The sequence below is a fragment of the Acomys minous genome (genome assembly GCF_964271855.1).
Source record: "Acomys minous genome assembly, chromosome: 4".
Lineage (NCBI taxonomy): Eukaryota > Metazoa > Chordata > Mammalia > Rodentia > Muridae > Acomys > Acomys minous.
Window position 1 is genome coordinate 128,032,632 of NC_140486.1, and position 21,913 is coordinate 128,054,544.

At 45.2% G+C, this 21,913-nt stretch overlaps 1 protein-coding gene across 7 annotated transcripts in view; it reads right to left on the bottom strand.

Annotated features, from left to right (window-relative positions):
* The window catches only part of PTPRM (protein tyrosine phosphatase receptor type M), a 687,660-nt gene that overhangs the window by 191,529 nt on the left and 474,218 nt on the right, over positions 1–21,913 (bottom strand). For all 7 annotated transcript variants that reach the window (XM_084778137.1, XM_084778138.1, XM_084778136.1 and 4 more), the window contains one exon: positions 20,142–20,274. In XM_084778137.1, coding sequence (XP_084634263.1) covers positions 20,142–20,274 — 133 coding nt within the window. The remainder of the gene's footprint in view (positions 1–20,141; positions 20,275–21,913) is intronic.

A 21,913-nucleotide genomic window follows, 5' to 3' on the forward strand; every position in this document is an offset into this window, starting at 1 on the left:
CCATGGTATAACGAGCGTAATTAGCAGCAAATCCTTTCGCTCTATTTGCATGAGCTGAATTTTCCTTAATTACTCTGCAGTCTAATTACGGAGCTCAATCCAGAGGACTCACAAAAGCCAGTGAGGCAGAAAGCCGAAGACAGCACACCCTGAGTCCTGGATTTACCGCTGAGGTCCTCAGTGAACCAGTTGGAACGGACTCCATTTGTGAGGGCATCAGCATGCAAGCAGTGTCAGGACAAAGACGCACGGCTCCGGCCGGCAATGCTAATGGAAAGTGATATTGAGTTTACTAATTCAGATAAGGGTGCACAGATTGCCTTTTCTCCAATGCGCAGGCACTGTCAGCGAAACAAATGCGCAGCCCATGTTGCAATTAATTTGATTCTTGTTCCTCTAAGGCTGCACTTGTAGATTTAATTAAGCTTCTGCACACTGGGCACATGCAGGAAGGATGGGAGTTTAATGGCTTCTTTTGAATGAAAGTAGCTGTGGAAGTTATGATTCAAACAGTAACGGCAATCATCAGACAGAGGTGATTTTAATAGGAAAGTACGATTCTTCTTGCCTACCTGCATAGCAGGCAATTTTTTATTTTATTTTAATGAGAGATAGAAAATCACACTTTCTCCTCAGCTATGTCCTCCCCATGCTTGTTGAGTTGTGAGTTCTGAGGTAAACACGATTCCTCCACTTTGTAGGACAGGGCTTCTACTATTTGGTTGAGCTTTTTTTAAAAAAAAAATTTTTTTTTAATCAAAATAACAGTAACATCTTCCAAACACTTGTTTTGAAACCCCAAAGCTAGCTACCTTGGCTTCAGCCTTTAGATTGACTTCTCAAATAACACCTGGACTTCCATTTGCTCTAGACATGGACCAACAAGCCATGTCTGTAAACAGTGGTTTCCCAGCTGCCCGCTGACACTACTTGGCTCCTGAACCAACAGGAAATGGACAGAATGGGGACTCTGCCATTGTCAGTAAGAGCAAATGTTATAAAAACAAGCAGTGATTCCTAGAAAGGGGAACCCTGCTACAGCTCGACGCTCTTACCACGTGCTTTATATAGAGTTCCCATGTTTAGAACTTCTGACAAACCTGCCCCCTGGCCACCTCTGAAGAGCTCACAACTCCTCCACACGAAGCCAGTTTCCCTCTGGACTCAAAGTCATCACCTGTGCGTCTCATTTTCATCCCCACACTGTCCTTATGGCCATGGCTTATTTTTTTTCTACTAGACTATTATACTCTTTAGACCCTGGGGTGGCCTGATAGCACCTCATTGTCTCTATAGCAACTCAGAGAGGGAGGAGGGAGAGAACTGATGTCTCTCTGGTTCCTGACCCCTAATCTGAACACAGCCCGTTAAGAGGGATGAGGTCATCGGAATACAACAAACGAAGAACTAACATGGAAAGTGCACACGCAAACACACTATGCTTTGCCTTCTCCATTTAACACACTACAGTTGTCACAGTGTCAGGCGGGTCTGTTCACCTAGCAGTCTTTCAGAAGGTCTGCTATGGTGTGCTCCATAGCAACCCCAGAATCAGGACCCCAGAATTAGGTTCCCTTGAAAACTGCCAAGTCCTTGTGTTCTTGTGTTTAAGCCAAGTCTTGGTGGCTCACATGTATTATCACAGTTTAGAATCCTATTAGACACAAGAACGCAGTAGTTGACCTACCTTTCTGGGGTCCCGGTTTTTAAACCTCACCAAGGGACACCATCACATGGGGAGTTGGTGGTACAGAGTGCCTCACACTCTAATCTACAGGCCAGGTGGTATGTATGACTAAGGGACAGCCACTATGTTGAGCTCTCAGATGACAGTGTGTCCTGGCACAGCTCTGTCCCCCACAAAGATGAATGTCCCGGTACACTGAAGACATAGCTGCTAACAAGCCATGAATAGTAGCAAAAGCATGTGTACATCGTATGTTGCAGGGAGTGGGTTGGTCTGTACAGAGAAAAAGTCCAACCTTGAAATGTCATACAGGAATCGTCTGGTTTATTTGTGCCACCTGTCATCGTCCATCCATCCTATAGATCAGTCTTACTGACAAGAGAACAGATGAAAATAACCCTTTGTTTATAAATCCTACTTTCCCTTAAGACTAGGATGACGACGACCATGATCTCAGGCAATATTAAGTCCTTATCACTCAGAAGGGAGCAGCTGAGGCAAGAGCACATGCATGAGAGAATGCAATTACGAGGCTTCAGACAGCACTTGTAGCCATCATGAAAATATGACATGACAGTGGGTCCCTCTATTAATTTCTGGCAGGCTGAAAGCGCATACACACTACAGCAATGAACAAATCAAAGTGCCCCACACGCATTCGTATAGAAGGTACATATGTGATAATTTATCCAACCGACTCATTTGTTACAAAGTTCAGAGTTAGAAAATACCAGAGTCAAACATTCCTAGTGTTAAGGAAACCTAAACATGATCTGGTAATCTTGGGATTTCTCAAGCAAAGGAATCTAGGAAGGTTCGAGGGATTTTCCGTGGTCATTACCCAAATGACTGGTTTCAGGGTCCTGCTTCAGCTTACCCTTGGGCCCTGGCCACAGCCCTGGGCCTTTTTCTTCAAAAGAAATCAGCTGACTTTGTGTCAGAAGCTTTCTTGCACTCTTCCAATCCCGGGAGCCTCCCAAGTGACTGACCTACAGGACAGACAGACAGACAGACAGACAGACAGACAGACAGACAGGCAGACAGACAGACAGGCAGACAGACAGACAGACAGAAGCTACTGTGGTTGACAGGAAGACTCCTTTCCTTTCCTTTCCTTTGACTTTAGCCTCTTTGTTTTCTAGGACCAGCTGCAAAAGATTGCTCAGGAGGAGGAGGTGAACTACCATAAGCAAGATGTGCAACCTCCACTGTGGTGAACGGTGTTTGCTTCTACACAAAAGTCCTTACAGAGAAGTGACGCCTACCAGTGGCATGGAAGCATCCCTCCTTCTACACACCGTCCTATGTGCCCTCATCCTTAACAAGAGCTATTCCAGATCCACCCCACTTCATCTGGGATGAGACTCTGCTGATTGGTTTCAGATCCTGGGTAAGGAGTAGCAGACGTGGGAAGGCTCTTGAAAGTAAGATAGCCAGGCTCAAGAGATGGCTCAGCACACACTGCCTTTCCAGGAGACCTAAGTTTGGGTTAGTAGGTGGCTCAGTATCTCCTTCTGGTCTCCATAGGGACTCACACACATGTGGCGCGAGTGCGTGTGCGCGTGCACACACATGCACACACACACACACACACACACACACACACACACACACACACAAAACAACAACAACAACAACAAAAATTCCCCAAATGTTTCAAAAAACAAGACAACTAAAGGCACACTTAAGCAATACAAAATCTTAAGTAAAACAAACAGAGTTATGCTTTCAAAAAGTGTTTTTAGTTTGAATAACCATTTACAGGAAAGAGGAAGAACTTCTATAACGGTCTCTTTCCTAAGCAGTTGGAACTATTATTCTGAAGAGACTGAACAATGCATATTGATCCAAGGACCCATTGCCAGCTGATGATGCGCAGCATGGTTTGTGGGACTACAGGGTAACTAACACTGGACAATAGCAATCCAGACAGAAATCTCAACTCCTCTTCCAGATCTGGGCAATTCTGTGCACCGGGGATCCAAGCCTCTGCCTACCCTGCATTTCACACAGACCCAGGGCACAGCAGTGAGCCTGCCCTGCCCTGCCCCGCCCTGCCCCGCCCTACCCCGCCCTGCTCTGCCCCACCCTGCCCTGTCCTGCCCTCCCTGCTTTCTTTCCCAGCTCTGTCTTTCACTAACACCCCAACATTTCCTTCACCCAAGCTGTTTACAAAGCAATGCTTCCACATTCCTCACATTGCTGCATCTGTGGCAGACCAGTGGCATCTGGTTCAATATTTCATTAAACCCTCCTGAAAACTAACAGTTCAATCTATTAGAAAACTACAGACTCTGAGCAACATAAATTACCTCGCACACTGAGGTGGAGCCCACAGCACAACCCATTTACTGTGGAGACATTTACAGCCGGGAGTTTCTGTACTTTCTAGACGCATGAAACATAACCTTTGTAAACCTCCCTCAGATGGTAAACACTGAAATTGAAGGAAAGGGGAAAATAAAGCTCCTTAGCTAAAAAGGTTAGTTAGGTCCAGGGTGAAGGATTTCAATGTGGTGCCTTAATTACCCAAGAGATAAAGCTAGTCTTCTCATGGGCATTGTTTGTGTGTGGATCCATGCCTGTGCCATAGCCCAGGTTTTTGCACTTCTTTCTTGATGCCCAGCAAAATGACAGAACTGTCACAAGAAAGCCACACTAAAGTTTGTGCCCAGTGGAAAAATCAGAGCTAATTTATTTTTGCTGTGTGGTATCTCTGAGTTAGGCAGCAGAAAGAAGGCTGAATGCACAGATTTGTGTAGGACCCATTTGGACCATTGGTGTTCAGTGGACCCCACCTTTAAGTGAGGTTGTCACCTGACAAGCTCTTGATGCCTGGTGCCTGATCACCTGGATCACCATGCCTTCCACTCAGTGACAATGACAGCATCAGGGCTCGGCACAATTAAACTGCCTGTTTTGTTTTGTTTGTGCGGGGGTGGGAGGGTGGGGGGCGACGGAGATCTCCCTTTTATTTGCAGCTTTAATGAGTTCCTCCTCCTGTCCCCGAGCACATTTGCAAACTTATTACAAAAGTAGACAAGTATTTGTTATATCATAAGAACCCCTCAACTGGTTGTTTTTGTTTGTTTTTGGTTTTGGTTTTGGTCAACTTCACACCAACCTAGATATATCTGGAAAGGAAGAATTTTTTTTTGTGGGGGTTGGAGGGATGGCAGTTGAGGGATGGTCTCATTTATGTAGCTCTGGCTGTCCTAAAACTCACTGTGGAGATCAGGCTGGCCTTGAACTGACAAAGATATCCTTGCCTCTCCTCCCCCAGTGCTGGTATTAAAGCATGCACCACTACACCTGGCCAAAGGGGGAATTCTAAGTGAGTAAATGCCTCCGTGAGGTTGGCAAGCCTGTGGGGTACTGTCTTGACACAAGATCAATGTGTGAGGGCCTTGCTCACTGTGGATGGTGCCAGCAATGTTGGGCAAGTGTTGCTGGGAGGCAGTAAAAAGCAGGCTGAGCAAGCCAGCGAGCAGCACTCCTCCAAGGTCTCTGCTTCAGTTCCTGCCTCCACGTTCCTGCCTTGGGTTCCTGCCCTGACTTCCCTGGGAGATGACTAAGCTTTAGAGTCAAGCAAACCCTTTCCTCCCCAAGGGGCTTTGGTCCTGCTGTTTTATCACAATAAAACCCAGAGAGATTAACTACAGGGTTAAAACTGCCTTTAGGTATCCAAGAGGGATCCCACCCCATTGGGCAATTACAGCATTTGAGTATATGTTGCATAGAGAATAGGGAAAATGAAGCTCTGATAACAACAAATGCTCAACTCACTTATAAATCTATTGCTTGGTAGTTAGAGGGAGCCGAGACTCTAAGCGACTAACTGTTTGGCTGGCAGAGCAATTGATCAAACCAGGACCTGTTACTAGTCTGGGCCAGATACTTCCCCCAGGCATCTGGGGCCTGACCCAGATGAAGACTTCTGGCTTAGGGTAGTTTACCTAGCCACACTTGGGAAATGAGACGGTTTTGGATTAATTGTGCGGTCCATGAATTGCCACTGCTGTACCATGAAATCAGCGTAGCTGGCATCACTCCGCTGAGCAGTCATCAAGGGAAGTCACATGGAAGTGATTTATGCAGAAACTGTAAATTAGGAGGCACAGCTGTGGTTGTTTCCCCTCCCCCGACGAGGCATCCAACTTAGATGGGCTTAAGATTTCTCTGTGTGTGTGAAATGAAGGCTTGAGAAGAGATGGATCCTAAGATGACTCCTCTTAGCTCTTGAAATCTTACATGGAACAGTCATGAACATCAGATGCATTCTGCAGGGCACGAGCTACACCCAAATTACGCTGTTGTTTTAAAAGAAGTACAGGAAATAAGTGGGCCAATATATATATTCTAATAATATATATCTAATAATATATATTATATATAAATATTTGTATATGTATTTGTATATATGTATAATATATATATATATTATCACCACCACATTTCGGGGAGTTAGTATTCATTTGGCTCATATAACATACATATTTGGCATAAAAGTAGTCACATTAGACTAACTAAGCAATTTCTGAAGACTAAATAAAACATGTAAAGTGCGTGCCAAGTTCTGTCTCCAAGGAAATTCTTGATGAATTATATGGGATGTCAGGATACCGAGAGTAGACAGTTGACCACTTTTCTTCTTTATTGGTAAACCTCATCAAATCACTGCTCTCTTAAGCAGCCACATGGAGGTCACTTTATAAAGAATGTGCTCAGACAGGCGTCCGAAACAGACTCTGGAGGTCTGAGTGAGAAAGGCCCTACAGGCTCATAGATTTAAATGCTTGGTTCCCAGGAGGAAGACAGTTTAGCAAAGGTTAGGAGGTGTGGCCTTGTTGGAGTAGGTGTGTCACTAGGGGTGGGCTTGGAGAATTCAAAAGCACAGGCTGCTGGGCGTAATCAAAATCTCTCCTCCCCCCCCCTCTTCCTCTTGCTCTCTCTGGGTCAGTGGTGAGTTCTCACCAACTGCTCCACTGCCATGCTTGCCCGCCTTCTGCCAAGCTCCCCACCATGGTAAGCATGATCCAACCCTTAAAAAAATGTAAGCAAGGTGCTTTCTTCTGTAAGCTGCTACAGTCATGGTGCCTCTTTACAGAAATATATCAGTTACTAAGACATGGACCTATCACTTTTATTTACCTTTCACATCTCTACCAAACAGAGATGATTTTATTCTTATTAACTTGCTGGGTAATCGTCTCCCAGTTGGCTTTTTTTTTTTTTAAGAGGCAGCACTGGGCACTTGCTAACATCTACTCATGACCTACTGCGAAAGTATCTCACTCAGTTCTGAGGTAAAGGGGAAGAAAGTGGATAGAACATGGCAGGAGGGGTCAGGTGACACGATTCCTTCTGCTTCTCCCTGTGACACAATGGTGGCACTTCCCATTTTCAGTCTTCAGTTCCATATACTCATGGTGTTTCTTTTCCTTTCTTTCTTTCAAGATATTATTTATTTTGTATAGTGCTCTGCCTGCATGTACACCTGTCATCCAGAAGAGGGCACCAGATCTCATTACAGATGATTGTGAACCACCTTGTGGTTTCTGGGAATTGAACTCAGGACCTTTGGAAGAGCAGCCAGTGCTCTTAACCTCTGAGCCATCTCTCCAGCCCTCAGGGTGTTTCTTTAAGTCAAAAAACTCTTAGAGGGTTGAGATGCTGTTTATAGAGCAGTATAGAGCAGGAAGGCAGTATTTAACCTTTTCTGCTGAGTCTAGGCAGAGCTTAATATGCATGGTATTCTAGTGAATCTGGATCCAAAATGAGCAAATGTTGCTTTTATAAACTGTGTCCTGGTGGGCATCTCTAGGGTCACAGTGCACGGCAGCGAGGCCCCTTGTACGAAACTCCACTGCAGTGGCCAAACCATACTCTATAAGATTTAGGAAAATAGGATTCAATGGCCCATAAATTAGCTTTGTTCCATCAAAGTCAGAAAATTTAAACATATAGGTAACGGTCATCAACACTCATATCTGGATATTTTCTTCCCTCCAAAACCACAAATAACTAAGTCTTGATTCTAGCTATAAAGGAAAACTTAGAAAATAGCCATTTTAAGAATGCTAAATATGGAACTGACATTTAGAGAAATGCCATTAATGAGAGCATTAATGAAAAAAGAAGTCTGCGAATGACCAAATTTAGAAAAATTTGTTAGAGAGGAAAATTATTAAAAGCCAGAGTAATGCAGACATTGCAGACCATGCACCAAATTTTCCTACTTTAATACTCCATATTTATAGTGAAAGTTTGAAGTATGCTTTGTAAGGATTCCAAGGCTGTCAGAAAGACCTTTCTATAGTTTCCTTTTACTTGGATTACCTAGTGAGTGGTCTTCAGATCCAAGTTTTAATGAGAGAACCAAATGGTTTGGCATAAATGTGAGATTAGCTGTCATCAAGAATGAAAATATGTTCTTGTCAAGAGTATTTCAAAATATTTAGCAGCTTCCAGGATATGTCTGTCAAACTAAAACTAGTAGTATAAAGTACAGTTAAAATATATGACAGAAAGCATGTGAATGCTACTAAATATTTTTAGGTGAGTGCTGGAAACACACTCTTGAGCTGTCCAGAGCTGAGAAGTAGAGACCATTTCCTGCTCAGAGGGGGATAATAAAGGGCAAAATATTTGTGGCTGGGAATGGAAAAGAAGGGATAGGGAACTGTCGTGAAAATTGGTGGGGAGCCATAATATCCAAAATAGCAAGGTGTAAGTCACTAGAGGCTGTAACAGGTGGTTTCCCTACATCACTGGAAGGCGATGCCTCAGTATGTGATGCCCTAACAACGGCTCCTCTGCGTGCATTTTACCCAGCTCTTAATATGCCAGAAGGCACGGAGCTCTGTCTCTTTGGGACCTACAGGGACACACACACACACACACACACACACACACACACACACACACACAGTAAGAACAGGCTTGGACCATTACAACCTCTTTCCAAATAGAATGTGGTGTTGGAAGTAGGAAAAAGGAAGCAGGAAGTAGGGACCAGAAAGCAAGAAACAGGAAGAGGGAAGCAGGAGGCTGGAATGTTTTCAAGGGATTCACTAGCTAGAGTTGAGTGAGAGAGGTTCACAGGTCAAGCAGGATTTTGTGATGTGAAACCCACCGAGCTGGAAAGCTATGCATTTAGGGAAGAAAGCTGGGCCCCCACCTGCAGCTGTGTTCTTACTTCCACTCAATTGTGGTCTATTTCAAGCCGACTTGGATGTTTGATATGGCAAAGGCTTCTGAAGGCCCCCGGGGGCCTGGTTCCTGGGTGAGTCCTGACTTACACAGGGCCAGCTTTTAGGCTGTCAATCTGGGTCTGTTGCACAATCGCCTTCTTCCTCTAATGCATGGGTGAGGAACACGGGCACAGGGTCACAATACGGTGCAGAGTTTCTGGCGTTTCCCCCCACCACTGACTCACTAGGAATATAGCTCATCCACCTTTTTTGAGTTTTAATGGAAGAACACTAATGGTTCAGAACGACAGTGCTAAAGATGGTGATTAGCCTCTCCTGCCCTCTTTTTTGTCTCTCCTTTCTCTCTCTCTCTGTTCTGTTACCTGCTGACTGTGTGATCTAAAATGGCTCACTTTTCTTGCTGCATTGGAGTTAAAGCAGGTAGCAAGATAGAGTCATCAAATGAGTGTAATGTCCAACTGGGAAAATATTATAAAATGTGTTACCTCAGTGCCTAGTGTGAGTCACATGCCTCTCTTAGCAGACATTGGTCACCATCTCTCTCTACTGACATTAAATAAGTAACAAATCATACACTTGATAAGACTAGAATAACATACTCATTTGTAAATGTGTCAGTTACTTAGGTTATTTAAGGTATATCTTGTTTTATCATCCTCTGTGGCCTGTGCCATCTCTCCTAATCAATAGTCTTGTTTGGAAGCATAGTGAACTCTGTAAGAAGTTTCTTACGGGTGTCCTATGTGATATACGCAGCCATAAAGTGTCCTCGAATAGGGTAGGCTGGAGAAATCCCATCAGTGGACACTGTCTTCATCACGCCCACAATCTTAGAAAATGGGTTCTTCAGGAGGGGGAACAGGAAAAAACGAGAGCAGGATTCCTTGGCTGGGGATATTACAGTGTAGTGCTAGAGGGATTATCCAACAGGTGTGAGGCCTTGGCTTCAACAAAAGGGGAGGAGGGCATGCGTGCAAGAGTGTGGGTAGACTGTGATCATTAGTGCAATAAATCAAGTAAGTTTGAGCCCATCAAGTCCCTTTTGGGTGCTAGGACAGAGACACACCTCTTGGTAGGCGGCAGAGTGTCAAGGGGATCATATATTGGGCCACTTGTCTTTTTTTTTTTCAATGCTGAGAATTGAGCCTAGGACTTTGCACACGCAAGGCAAATGGTTGATCATGGAGACAGATATGTTTAAGACTTAGTTCCTGACCTCAGAGCCTCCAGTCAACTGGGAACCCCTGAATCTGCTCTAAAACAAAGTCCAACCTAGAGAGGCAAGCTGCAAATAATGTGAGATCTGTCATGGAGTCTTTCTTCACCCAGGAGAAACCGTTATCTCTAAATGGTAACCCCAGAGTACGTGTGCTGACTGGTTCCCTCTCAATGGCCATCTTGTCTACCTTGTGGAGAGATGTCAACAATTCAGAAGATGCTTTCTGGGGGCAGTTTGGTTTGCTCACTAGTGCAGTTGGCAAAGATGCCGGAAGACCACAGACAGCATGCTTCTCTCATGGCTTCAAGTACTTCTACGACCTCAGGTAAATGTGTACCAATTACGCAAATATTCCCCTCCTGTCATCTGAACAACATGACTCTCTTAGCCAAGCCAGGCCACACCTAACAGTCCAGAGGGAGACTTTGTTCCTGTGACACCAGAGTTATCTAATGTTGTGATTCATTGTCACGGCAGTGACAGGAACTCAATCTGTCTTTAAATATTTTCTACCAACATTAGGGATATTATTTTCTTGTGAAAGTGTATATACCATTTTATAGCATGTGGCACTCACACAACCATGCAACTATCTCCACTAGCTCCCTCTGGAAATTGCCATAACCCTAAATTAAAATTCTGTCCCCACTAGACACCAAGCCCTTGCCTCTTCCTCAGCCCTGGGTAATTCTATGAAAGTGACTGTTTTAGATACCTCAAAGGAGTGGGATCACATAGCATTTAGCATTCAGCAACTGGTGGTTTCCCTTAGCCTAGTGGTTCATATGTGTGTAGCTGTGGTCAGATAGGTTCCCCTTTTAAGGCTGAGTGTTAATCCACCACACTTCATATACCTGCTCATCTACCAGAGGATGGTTGGGAGCTGCTAGCTTTCAGCATCTGTGAATGACTGTTCTGTGACCATGGGTATGTGACTAAGCCTTTATGACCCTTCCACAATTTGAGACATAACCAAGAAGACTTCTTTTTATAACTAAGAACAGTAGGCTGCACTGTGGGGCCCCAGCATAGCACCTCAAAGCACTGCATGAACACCTCAAAAAAGGAACTTGAAAGAAAAACAAGTTTAACAGACTATGTTGGCCAAGGCACAAAAATTAACTATGTAAGAGATTTCTTGGCTAAGAGCCTCATCCATTGGAGTCCTTAAGCCACAATGAGGAACATTTCAGAATCCAAAAATCTATTTTAATTTGTTTTTTTCTTCATTCTGCTTAGTTTGCCTCTTAATTTACAGCTCTTTCATTGGCGCTATTTCATTTACCTTAGCTTAATTTGATTTGTTATTTATTCAGAACTCCAGCTAAATTGTTGAAAGTTCTTCACATATTATCACCCAAATTAGCAGTGCAATGTCTGAAAGAGAAATGATTGCTGAGTGCCCTCAACTGAACTAAAAAGGCTGAAGCTAATGCAGTGGTCAGGATGGTAATTAAAGATATTTTTGAGAATTCAAAATTTTATAAATCACAGGACACATGGTATTTAAAAAAAAAAAACCCGGAGCAATGTCCTCGGTGTCTCACGTTTAGAATAGGGCCTGAAAAATCAATGAGCAGTGTTGCTCTGTGCATAGTCAGATCTATAATTCTGACCTTTGAAACAGTGAACTTCTTAATAGTCCTCGTTCATCAAGTGCTCTCCCCCCTCGGTTGCTCCCTCCACATAATGAATGGTCCTTTTACTTAGATACTTAGGACTTGAGCTAAGTTTGGGCGTTGCTCTTTAGGCTATAGCTAACCATGAAAATAAAGGGGCACTTGGGAATATTAACCCATTGCTCATACTGTTCTTTTGGAACGCCGATGCCCACGCTAGGCTGACCGCTCTGGAGGAGTATCTCTAGCCACTTGGGAACAGAGCACAGTAGACCACTGATGTGATGGTGCAGCCGGCTCTCACAACCTGTCTGCTGAGGACCGATAGGTGTGCGGCTCCTGGAAGGGACCTCCAACAAGCTGTACTTAAGCTAGAGGGAGGTAAAGTGCCAGGAATCATGCTAAGGAATTCGGGAGGATGGGCTCTCGGAGTCTAAGCACCTGCAATCCAGTCATGACAGCAGAGAGTCAATGTGATCCTAGACAGAGTATTCAACCAAGGCATGTGATGAGCAGCTGCCAGCCAAGGAGCTGGGGTGGAGTGGCCTGGCCTGGTTGAAGGGGGGGGGAACGGGAGGACACAAGGCACAGGGTGCAGAGGTGTGTGTGTTGGGGGGACGGGAGGACACAAGGCACAGGGTGCAGAGGTGTGTGTGTTGGGGGGACGGGAGGACACAAGGCACAGGGTGCAGAGGTGTGTGTGTTGGGGGGACGGGAGGGCACAAGGCACAGGGTACAGAGGTGTGTGTGTTGGGGGGACGGGAGGACACAAGGCACAGGGTGCAGAGGTGTGTGTGTTGGGGGGACGGGAGGACACAAGGCACAGGGTGCAGAGGTGTGTGTGTTGGGGGGACGGGAGGACACAAGGCACAGGGTGCAGAGGTGTTTGTGTTGGGGGGACGGGAGGACACGAGGCACAGGGTGCAGAGGTGTGTGTGTTGGGGGGACGGGAGGACACGAGGCACAGGGTGCAGAGGTGTGTGTGTTGGGGGGAATGGGAGGACACAAGGCACAGGGTGCAGAGGTGTGTGTGTTGGGGGGACGGGAGGGCACGAGGCACAGGGTGCAGAGGTGTGTGTGTTGGGGGGACGGGAGGGCACGAGGCACAGGGTGCAGAGGTGTGTGTGTTGGGGGGACGGGAGGGCACGAGGCACAGGGTGCAGAGGTGTGTGTGTTGTGGGGACAGGAGGACACGAGGCACAGGGTGCAGAGGTGTGTGTGTTGGGGGGACAGGAGGGCACAAGGCACAGGGTGCAGAGGTGTGTGTGTTGTGGGGACAGGAGGACACAAGGCACAGGGTGCAGAGGTGTGTGTGTGTGTGTGTTGGGGGGACAGGAGGACACAAGGCACAGTGTGCAGAGGTGTGTGTGTTGGGGGAAGTGCATGTAATATTCAGTAGCATGGGAGGAAAACTGTTGTTGACAGCAGTTAAGTGACTATAAAGAGAACCCCAAATGTTCCCAAGGAAGAAAGGACATATACCCACGGTGACAGTCGTGTCAGCTACCTGACTTGATCACTATACATCCTACACACATAGTGACTAGTGCACTCACCCTATAGACATGCATCTGCACGGCATGTCAGTTAAGATGTGTGCAATACAAATGTAACAAGAAAACAACAGTAAACAATGACTATGATCCATGGGCCCATTCATCTTTTAATTAAGCCATATGTTAAGTATACATCTATTCAGTTCAACTGCTTTCACATTTTTGAATTAAGAATGGAAATAATTATAGGCAAGTTTTAAAAATCCTACCTTCCAAGCAAGGGAATCCATCCATTGGAATATTTATATTTCAGGAAAGTTCATCAAATGTGATACTATGGAACTTAAATTCCCCGTGTTTTTTAGTATATGTATTGCTGAAATGAGCACAGCCTTCCCCATGTTTGTAAAAGCCAAAAAGTGCAAATTCTTGCACTATATGTTTGTTTGTGTTTGTTTATGGCACGTGTGAGAGAAACCAGAGCCTACACTCTGCAGGCTTGGAGCCTTTAAGGAGGAGGTATGCTGCATACCCTCTCTGGGCAAAGCACTGTGACTGATGTGAGGCTAGGGGCTGAGCACCATCCCCAGGGATCTCCTTGGCGCCCCACCACGCTACCATCTAACGGGAAACACAGAGGAGTCCAACATCATCCCAAGAGTGGCCTTGGGGAGAGTGGACAGCAGTGTCAAGTGAGAAGAGGACTGGGGAAAACCCAAGCCCCAGATGTTGGATCAGAACTGGGCACTCAGGCAGGTGCTGTGCCCTTGCTAGAGGTGCAGTCATGCCTGAGAGCGCCCAGGAGAGAGAAAGCGGGCATTCTTAGGGAGGATGACCTCAGCTACCTTCTGCCATGTTTTTCTTCGACTTCTTTTCACAAAGTTGAAGTATGTTTAGAACTCAATAAACGAGTCCTTTTCCACTGGCTGCAGCAAGACGTATAGAAACAGCTTCATGCTAGTGCCAGCAGAGTGCTGCCAGCAGAGCTTGAGGGCGCGTGAGGACAACAGTGACCCAGACTTCCTCAGTAGATCAAAGTTCACAGCCTGTGGGCGTATGTGGAAGAAACTTGCTTCTTTTTTGTTTGTTTGTTTGTTTTTTGGTTTTTCGAGACAGGGTTTCTCTGTGTAGCCTTGGCTGTCCTGGACTCACTTTGTAGACCAGGCTGCCCTCGAACTCACAGCAATCCACCTGCCTCTGCCTCCCGAGTGCTGGGATTAAAGGCGTGCGCCACCACGCCCAGCCTCTAAAATTTGAAGCTATTAAAGTCACCGTCTGCTGTTAGTCACGCTTTCTGCCAAATATATTTACTTAAGTAAATATATTATTATTCAGCATTGTGTTTCATCTTACACTACACTGCCAAAACCATCAAAACAACAACAAGGAGTCCTCTAATTAACACATGGTTCTTCCTCACCCCTTTTGAACAATCACACTATAAATGAACATAAATGAAAGGTTCCATTTATAACTCCATTCCCTATTACAAAGAAATTCAGATTTATGCTAGAAATTCATGTCACAGGAATAACGGATCTAGCTTAAAGTCAAAGTAGAAACTGGCCTATTTTTTTTAAATGCAGTTTTCTTCTATTTTGAGTATTGTTCATGGCTATTTTTACTTATTAGTCTGAAATAAAATGGGAAAGAAATGAAATGATTTTATGAAAATCTGAGCTCTGGGCCTCTCTGAGACCCACATTTCAACAATCACACTAAACAAAGTGTCCTGTTCCCACAGCCTTGGTGTGCTCACTTGTGCTAATAGAAAGTGAGAGCATGTCAGCCCAGATGGGCAGGTGTTCACTAGACATGGGAAGACAGTGGTGGGGACTGGACAGTCAGTGGTCTGGAGGCAGCCACTATGAAGAAAGGTCAAGTTTTCTCCTGACATTCTTGGCTGGATGCAGTAAGATGCAAAGAAAAATGTTTTCATACATGAGCTCTGCTGATGGACAGAATGGTGGGAGCCGAGCTGCCACGTGCCTGAGCAAAGTGCCAGGATTCAGAAGGACAATCGCACCCCATGGGTACTCGGCCTCATGTTGACACGAGCGCCCAGGACTAAGATGGTTCAGATGCCCGTTCTGACCTGCTGGGGCTGTGGCAGTTGGAAGAGTAGAAATGACGATCTACTTGGGCCTTGCAGCAAGTACACAACGGAAAACACCTATCCGCCCCTGGTGGGCAGATCACCGGGCACCTCTCTGGGTCTGTCATGGCAGGCTTTGATTCCTGCACTGTTGTGTGTAATGCCACAGGAAGCCTGTGCAGAAGCTTCTGGGCCTGAGAGCTTTCTCCAAGGCCAGTAGCACTGATGCCCTGGCCACTGCAGTGTACCCCTCTGCAGACACCCACAGAATAAGCATGCTCTTCTGTGCGGGGTGTCGTAGTGGGTGAAGAATGGCTTTCCTCCTCTGTGCCTTCAGGAGACCCAGGGGATGAGGCTAATCCACAGATGTGGCCAAACTCACTCGTGTGCACATCTGTGCTGGATCGAGCATGCCACGGCATGTGAGATTTTCCACCTCTGGTCTTTATTTAGACGAGTACATGTTTAATGTACATACTTTACAAGCCACCGAGAAAGAAACTGACACACATACCTCTCCACGTACTTTTGTGGTGTGTGCTTTTGGAATTTGAATGAAGCATCACACTTAAGGTGTTTTTCACATACAGGTCACACTGGGCTACAGTCGGCAGAAAGGCTATCTCCCACGTAAAAAGGCAGGGCAGGGGACCACAGTCAACATCACGAGCCTCCAGCCACACATGTCAGGTGTTTCTTTGAAAGCAGTGTTTTCATCAAAATTTCCCTCTTATCATTTTTTTTGTTTGTTTCATGATGTCTACAGAAATGTTTCCCACTTTGTATGTGGATTTCCTGAACGCAACAGAATGGGCACTAAATGTTTAATGACTTGCTTCACTTGTAGATGTGCACTTGTTAGATGCATCTCAGACAGGTGGCTGGGTGTGCGTTTCAGGATTAAGATAGTTACGTGTATCACTAACAGGTGCTTCTGTAAAAAAAAAAATAGCTCCTGCTTGCTATCTTATATAATAATTCATAGCTCCTTAATTGTTTTCCAACAGTCACAACTTTTGAGGTCGCTATGTAGCATGGTGTCTTGGACAGGAATATAATTATAATTAATATAAACGCTCTCAAACTTATGTAAGATCTACTGCAATTTTAGAAACAACCGCAAATGTAATTAATCACAGCCAAATTGGCAGTGGCGGTACACCTAAAGTCTGTCAAACTGTTGTTGAGATAAATTGCTCCTTACGGAAAATGTTGAAAATGCAGGTATTTTTATTTACACAAATGCACTAAAGCAGGTGTGAGTAAAATATGGTAAACAAAACAAAACAAAACCTCTTACTCGCATTATTGTGAATTAAATATGGGAGTATGCTGTTATGGGCTCCGCAAAAAGCTTGCATTTTCTGGGTGTTCTCCTCAGAGTCTTCTTCAGCATTTGCTGCCCCCACACACTGCACTGTCAGAGGCTCATGCCATTTAGGCTAGGGACAGAAGACAAGTGACTTGCTCACAGATAATATAAAGATAAATGTGTGGGTCTTATTATTTTTTAAAGCAAAGCTTTCATATCACTAGTCCAGGCAAAGCCTAAGAGACTTGGGAAAGTCATAGGACATTGGAACGCACCTCTCAGCGTCATGGGCTTTTGAGCACTCACACCCATGTGCTGAAGTATTCCATGAGCTGAGAGGTTTCACGTGCTCCATGTGCGTTCCACTGATGCTGTCTCACAAGACTGTCCTCAGAAGGCAAAACGGGGTGAGCTGAGTCAGAAAGCAACGATGCCCCTTTACAGAAATGCTAAGACATTCGCCAGGACTGGCACTTGCCAGAGCCATGGCTAGCTCCAGGCTGACTGGCTTAGAGTGCTGACCATAGCAGCCAGCCAGCTCGTCATCCAGTGTACACATTTCCAGGGGCGCGCCCAGAGGCACTGATGCATTTTTTTTTCAACCACCCACTTTTTCTTGCTTTGTGAGCATGCATGCACCCTCCTAAATAGGCAGGCAGGTAGATGATAGACAGATAGATAGGCAGACAGACAGTTATAAATAAGTCTGTGAGTAGAGGAAAGCCAACCTAGTAGCACAAACAGAAAATTCCACAAAATCTGATAATCCTAATTTCCACATCGTAAAAAAAAAAGCCAGTTCTGAACAGAAGTCCACACGTGAGGCAATTCTTTGCCTTCCCCTTCTCTCATTCTCTTTCCTAACTCCCTGCTGGCATCTCCTTATTTATTGAAGGTCTTCTGTAGGACAGTGAGAAATGTGGCTGAAAGATTCACTATCACCAACCAACATGGCAGGGCTTGAGGTGACTGAACAGAGAGCGCGCGTTCAGAAGACCAACCGAGGAGTAAATGATGAAGCATGCTTGTTACGCATCGGTGGAATTCCAGCAACTGATGCATGATTCATGCACCGTTTTAACTATTCTGTCTAAAAAACGAGCGGCACTTGTAAAACCTAGGCTTGAATTTTGGGGGAAAACCCTGAACAATTCCAAGTTTTACGAATTTGTATCATGTGTAGCTCAGGCCTAAATTTTAAAGCGTTGCGTTTATAGGCAGAACACGCTGGCTAATTTGTCTTATGGAGAACACACTATTGCGGAGAAAGCAAATACAGCCGTGATGCGTGCTGTGCAGACAGCCCTGGCAAGATTACTGTGTAGTAAATAATCATGTAAAATCTGACTTGACTTATGGGTAGTTAGTCTAAAGTTGTATCAAGGCCATATGTTACCAGAGGCAATCTCTACAAATACATAATTTATAACATCAGCTCTGCAACCACCTGAGAGACCTGGGAAGAAAAGCGAACAGATCCAGCAGAGAAAGCCCCTCGGAGGGTTAGTTAGCATTTAGCCGAGGTCACCGGGGCAACCGGATTACCGTGTTTCAAGCTGCTCCTCACGGAGAGCTTGCTGGATGACACGAAGATGCAATATAGCTTACGAATTCAAAATAAATCTTGGAAATCTTCAGTTTGAACATCTAGGCATTACAAACCTTCTGTTATGTGGGGTTTTCCTTGGGTACACATTAGAAACGATAGGAAAATCACTGATAACCTCAAATAAGCATCTACATGAATACTGAGGTGAGGATCAGGCAAAGATCACCCAGAAAAAAAAAAAGTAAGTGAGGAGGGACAAGGAAAAGGATAAACTGAAACAGAAACAGCTGAGATGTGGGGATGAGAGAGAACTAAGGTCGCAAAGACAAAGAACTCTAGGCGTGGTAGCTCGTTCCTGCAATCCCAGCCCTCAACTGGTGGTCTCGGGACCGTGAGGTCAAGGCCAGCCGGGGCTGTAGAGTGAAACCCCATTTCACAAAAGAAAACAAGCCGACGAAAGGATTGACAATGAAGATAGTGGTGAAGGAGGCAACGAAGTGTAGGATAAAGGACACAGGGAAGAAGCCGGCCAGCGTGGCTGGGCTCCCGGCTTGGATATGAACTCGCTCACACACAGCTCCAACCCAAGGCGTAGAGCTTCCTCTTGGCCATGCCTGAGCTCTACAAGCTCGCGGGAGAGCTTCGGCGTTCGGATGATTATTTCTAGTTCACAAAGCGCACCCACCTGCCGGGGAGTACGCCGGCGGGACAGAACCCCGAACCCCAAAAGCCCACGACTGACACTTCCCGTTTGCTCTCAGGGGTCTTCTGGTTCCTTCCCTGCTTTGCATTCCGGTGAACGGCATCATCGCCACCGACTTGCTGCGAGAAGAACTAGGTTGTTGTTGTTGTTGTTTTTTTTTCTTCTAGACTTTTCTTCCTCTCTCCAAATAGCTACTGAAATTTACCTCTCATTGCCCGCTTTTCATTTAACAGTCTCCTTCAACAGCTCCCCTCCTTCCTACACCCACATCCGAACAGAAAAGTCAGCTGACTTCATGATGGAGTCCCGCAGCCTTCCACGGCCACATACAGCTTTCGTGGTCTGACTCTGGCACGGCCACCCACTTCACCTCCTCCGCCCGTGACCACATCCCCACGGCTACACCCGTGTTTAAACTGTAGGTCGCAGTAGCAAGTCCCATGATCTTATGCAGTTTAGTAGCTTTAAATCACCTATATTTCTGTTTGCCACTTTATGGAAATCGAAGACTCTATTTTATTATTAAGTCGTATTAAAAAAACAAAAACAAAAACAACTTGCTCACCCAAAAGCAGACACGGAATATTTTCCAACTAGAAAAGGAAAGAACTATTTTCCATAGCCAGATTTACTTATCTCTTCCACCAATGAACCAGCTCTCAGTGAGACAGAGCCCCACCAGCAACACTGAACTTGCGCTGATGACCTACCACCTCGCACGTGGGCGCCCTGCCTTTCACTGCCCGCCAGCGTCGCTCTCATGGGGCCACTGTATGGACTAGGTGCTCCAGCACAGGGGCCAGCATAGGGCGCTGGCTCCAGAAATTGTATCCTCATCGTTTTCTTTATAATGGGAGGGAATTCTTCCTTCTCCCTCAGCTTGGGAGCATCCGGGACAAGAGCTGCCAAACACTTGTCAGGGAATCAAACAATCTCACATAGCTTTCATATCAGCCCATGGGAAGAAATGAAGTGCTTGCATTTATTTTGCCAGAATATGCTTTGTATAGTCACACACACACACACACACACACACACACACACACACACACACACACACACACACAAACCCCTAAGCATTTACTCTAAATTTCTGCCTCTAACTGCAAACGCTACATGATTAAAAATGTTCACAGCCATGTCTTAGGTACCACTGCCTACCCAGTAAATGGATCTTTTCATACACACAAAGTGACCTGGTAACCGATGGGGACAGATCCACTTTTGGCAACCAGATACAAGCTCACCTCTTCTTCATGACTAGCACAACTCCAAGAAAGATGATAACGAAGAGCAAGATGCCCGCAATCACTCCAGCGATTTTAACCGTGTGGTCTGCTTGCTTCTCGGGTTCGGGGGCTGGCTTTGGAGTAACAGCCCCTGCGGATGAAAAGGAGAGCAAGGGCGTAAGACATTACATTTAATTTCCCCCCTGCATTTAAGAGACTAATACGACTTATCAGAGCCAGCAGACAGACAGGCTTTGATTTTCTTTCTTTCTTTCTTTTTTTCTTTTTTCTTTCTCTTTTCTTTTTTTAAGTAGCTTTTCTAGGTGTGGAAAGCATTGCAAATGTTGTTCTTCAACAGTTCACTTCGCCACAGCACACCCACGTCTGACCCTTTTATAAGAGACTTCTCAAATGCACTTTTAAATATTTTTATTATCTCTTTTAGCTCCCGCTCTTCCTTCCATTAAAAAACTTGCTAAAAGCACAATAGCTATTCCTAAGCCTTTATCCAAATTTGATTTGCTGGAACATTTTCCTCAATTATTTTTTTTATAAATGAAGCAATAACTCTGTCACATATTAGCCCAAACACCTGGAAGCCTGAGATAAGCTCATTTACCATGCATTTTACCAGCAATTGTTTTTTTTTAGCACAATAGAGACCCCCCACCTTCGGAAATCTGAATCTAGGTCACATCTGGTAAGCAAAAGGATCCTTCTAAGCAGTTTATTCACGTCACGGGCAGCAGCTGGTGATCATACCACTGGTGCCCACAGTTCATGTCTGTTTAAATGAGATAACCAGGGCCTCGGCGCGGTGGCTGGGTCTCAGCTCGCTTGCATGCCCCTTTCCAACACACCGCGTGTCCTGCTTGCCGTATAATGTGATGGAGTGTCAAATCTATGTCTGATGAAGTGTCCATGTCCTCTGCTAAGTGACTTCAGGATGAAGAGTATTGGGAGTGTAATGTTCAATTCATTCAACAGCATCTACGTTTTTTTGTTTTTTGTTTTTTTAAAGAAAGGTTTCTCCTCCCCTTGTGAGGATATGGAGGCCTCTGGTGTCTAGACCACCACACAGCCCTTACTAAATACAGCAGTTTCATGTTCAAACATCCCATCCTACAATCTTTTTGCATTGTTGTCTGTCTAAAGTAATGAAGAGCGTGAGTTTGTACCTGCCCGTTGTCCCTTTCCATTGCGTTTTCTAACTAATGTGCTCCTCTGTGCTTGGCAAACTGCCCTGGTCCCATGTCTGTGCACACATAACAGCAGAGAAAGTGTCACGGTGGGGAGAGGGGCATTGTGGGACCAGGGAGAGGGGAGTCATAGCTGCCTGGGTTTCCTTGCTCCCTTGGAAGCATACGGACAAGATTCTTTCCAACTAAACTCATTATAAGATTTTTTACTCAAGAGAAGATGGCTGTCTGGCCTGATGAAGCTGGGTGTAGGTTAGAGGAGAGAGCAGATATAGAAGACCCCAGGCCGCCCTTGTATGTTTCTCTCCTGCAAAGGGCATGCGACTGTCCCATGTGCCCTGTCTACGGCCTTGTAGTGCTAGCTTTAGTTAGCAGCTTTTAGTAAAAGAGGAGCATTCTAGTCACACACTTTTCTTTGTCATTCACAATTATGCATACTGTAAGTAAAAGCCTTCAGAAGAAACTTTCAATGAGTTGTTGTTATTATTATTATTATTATTATTATTATTATTATTATTATCTGACAATGTCAAGAAGAAATGACATCCTGTTATTCTTTTCTTGCATGGGTAACCCTCAAATCTGATGTTT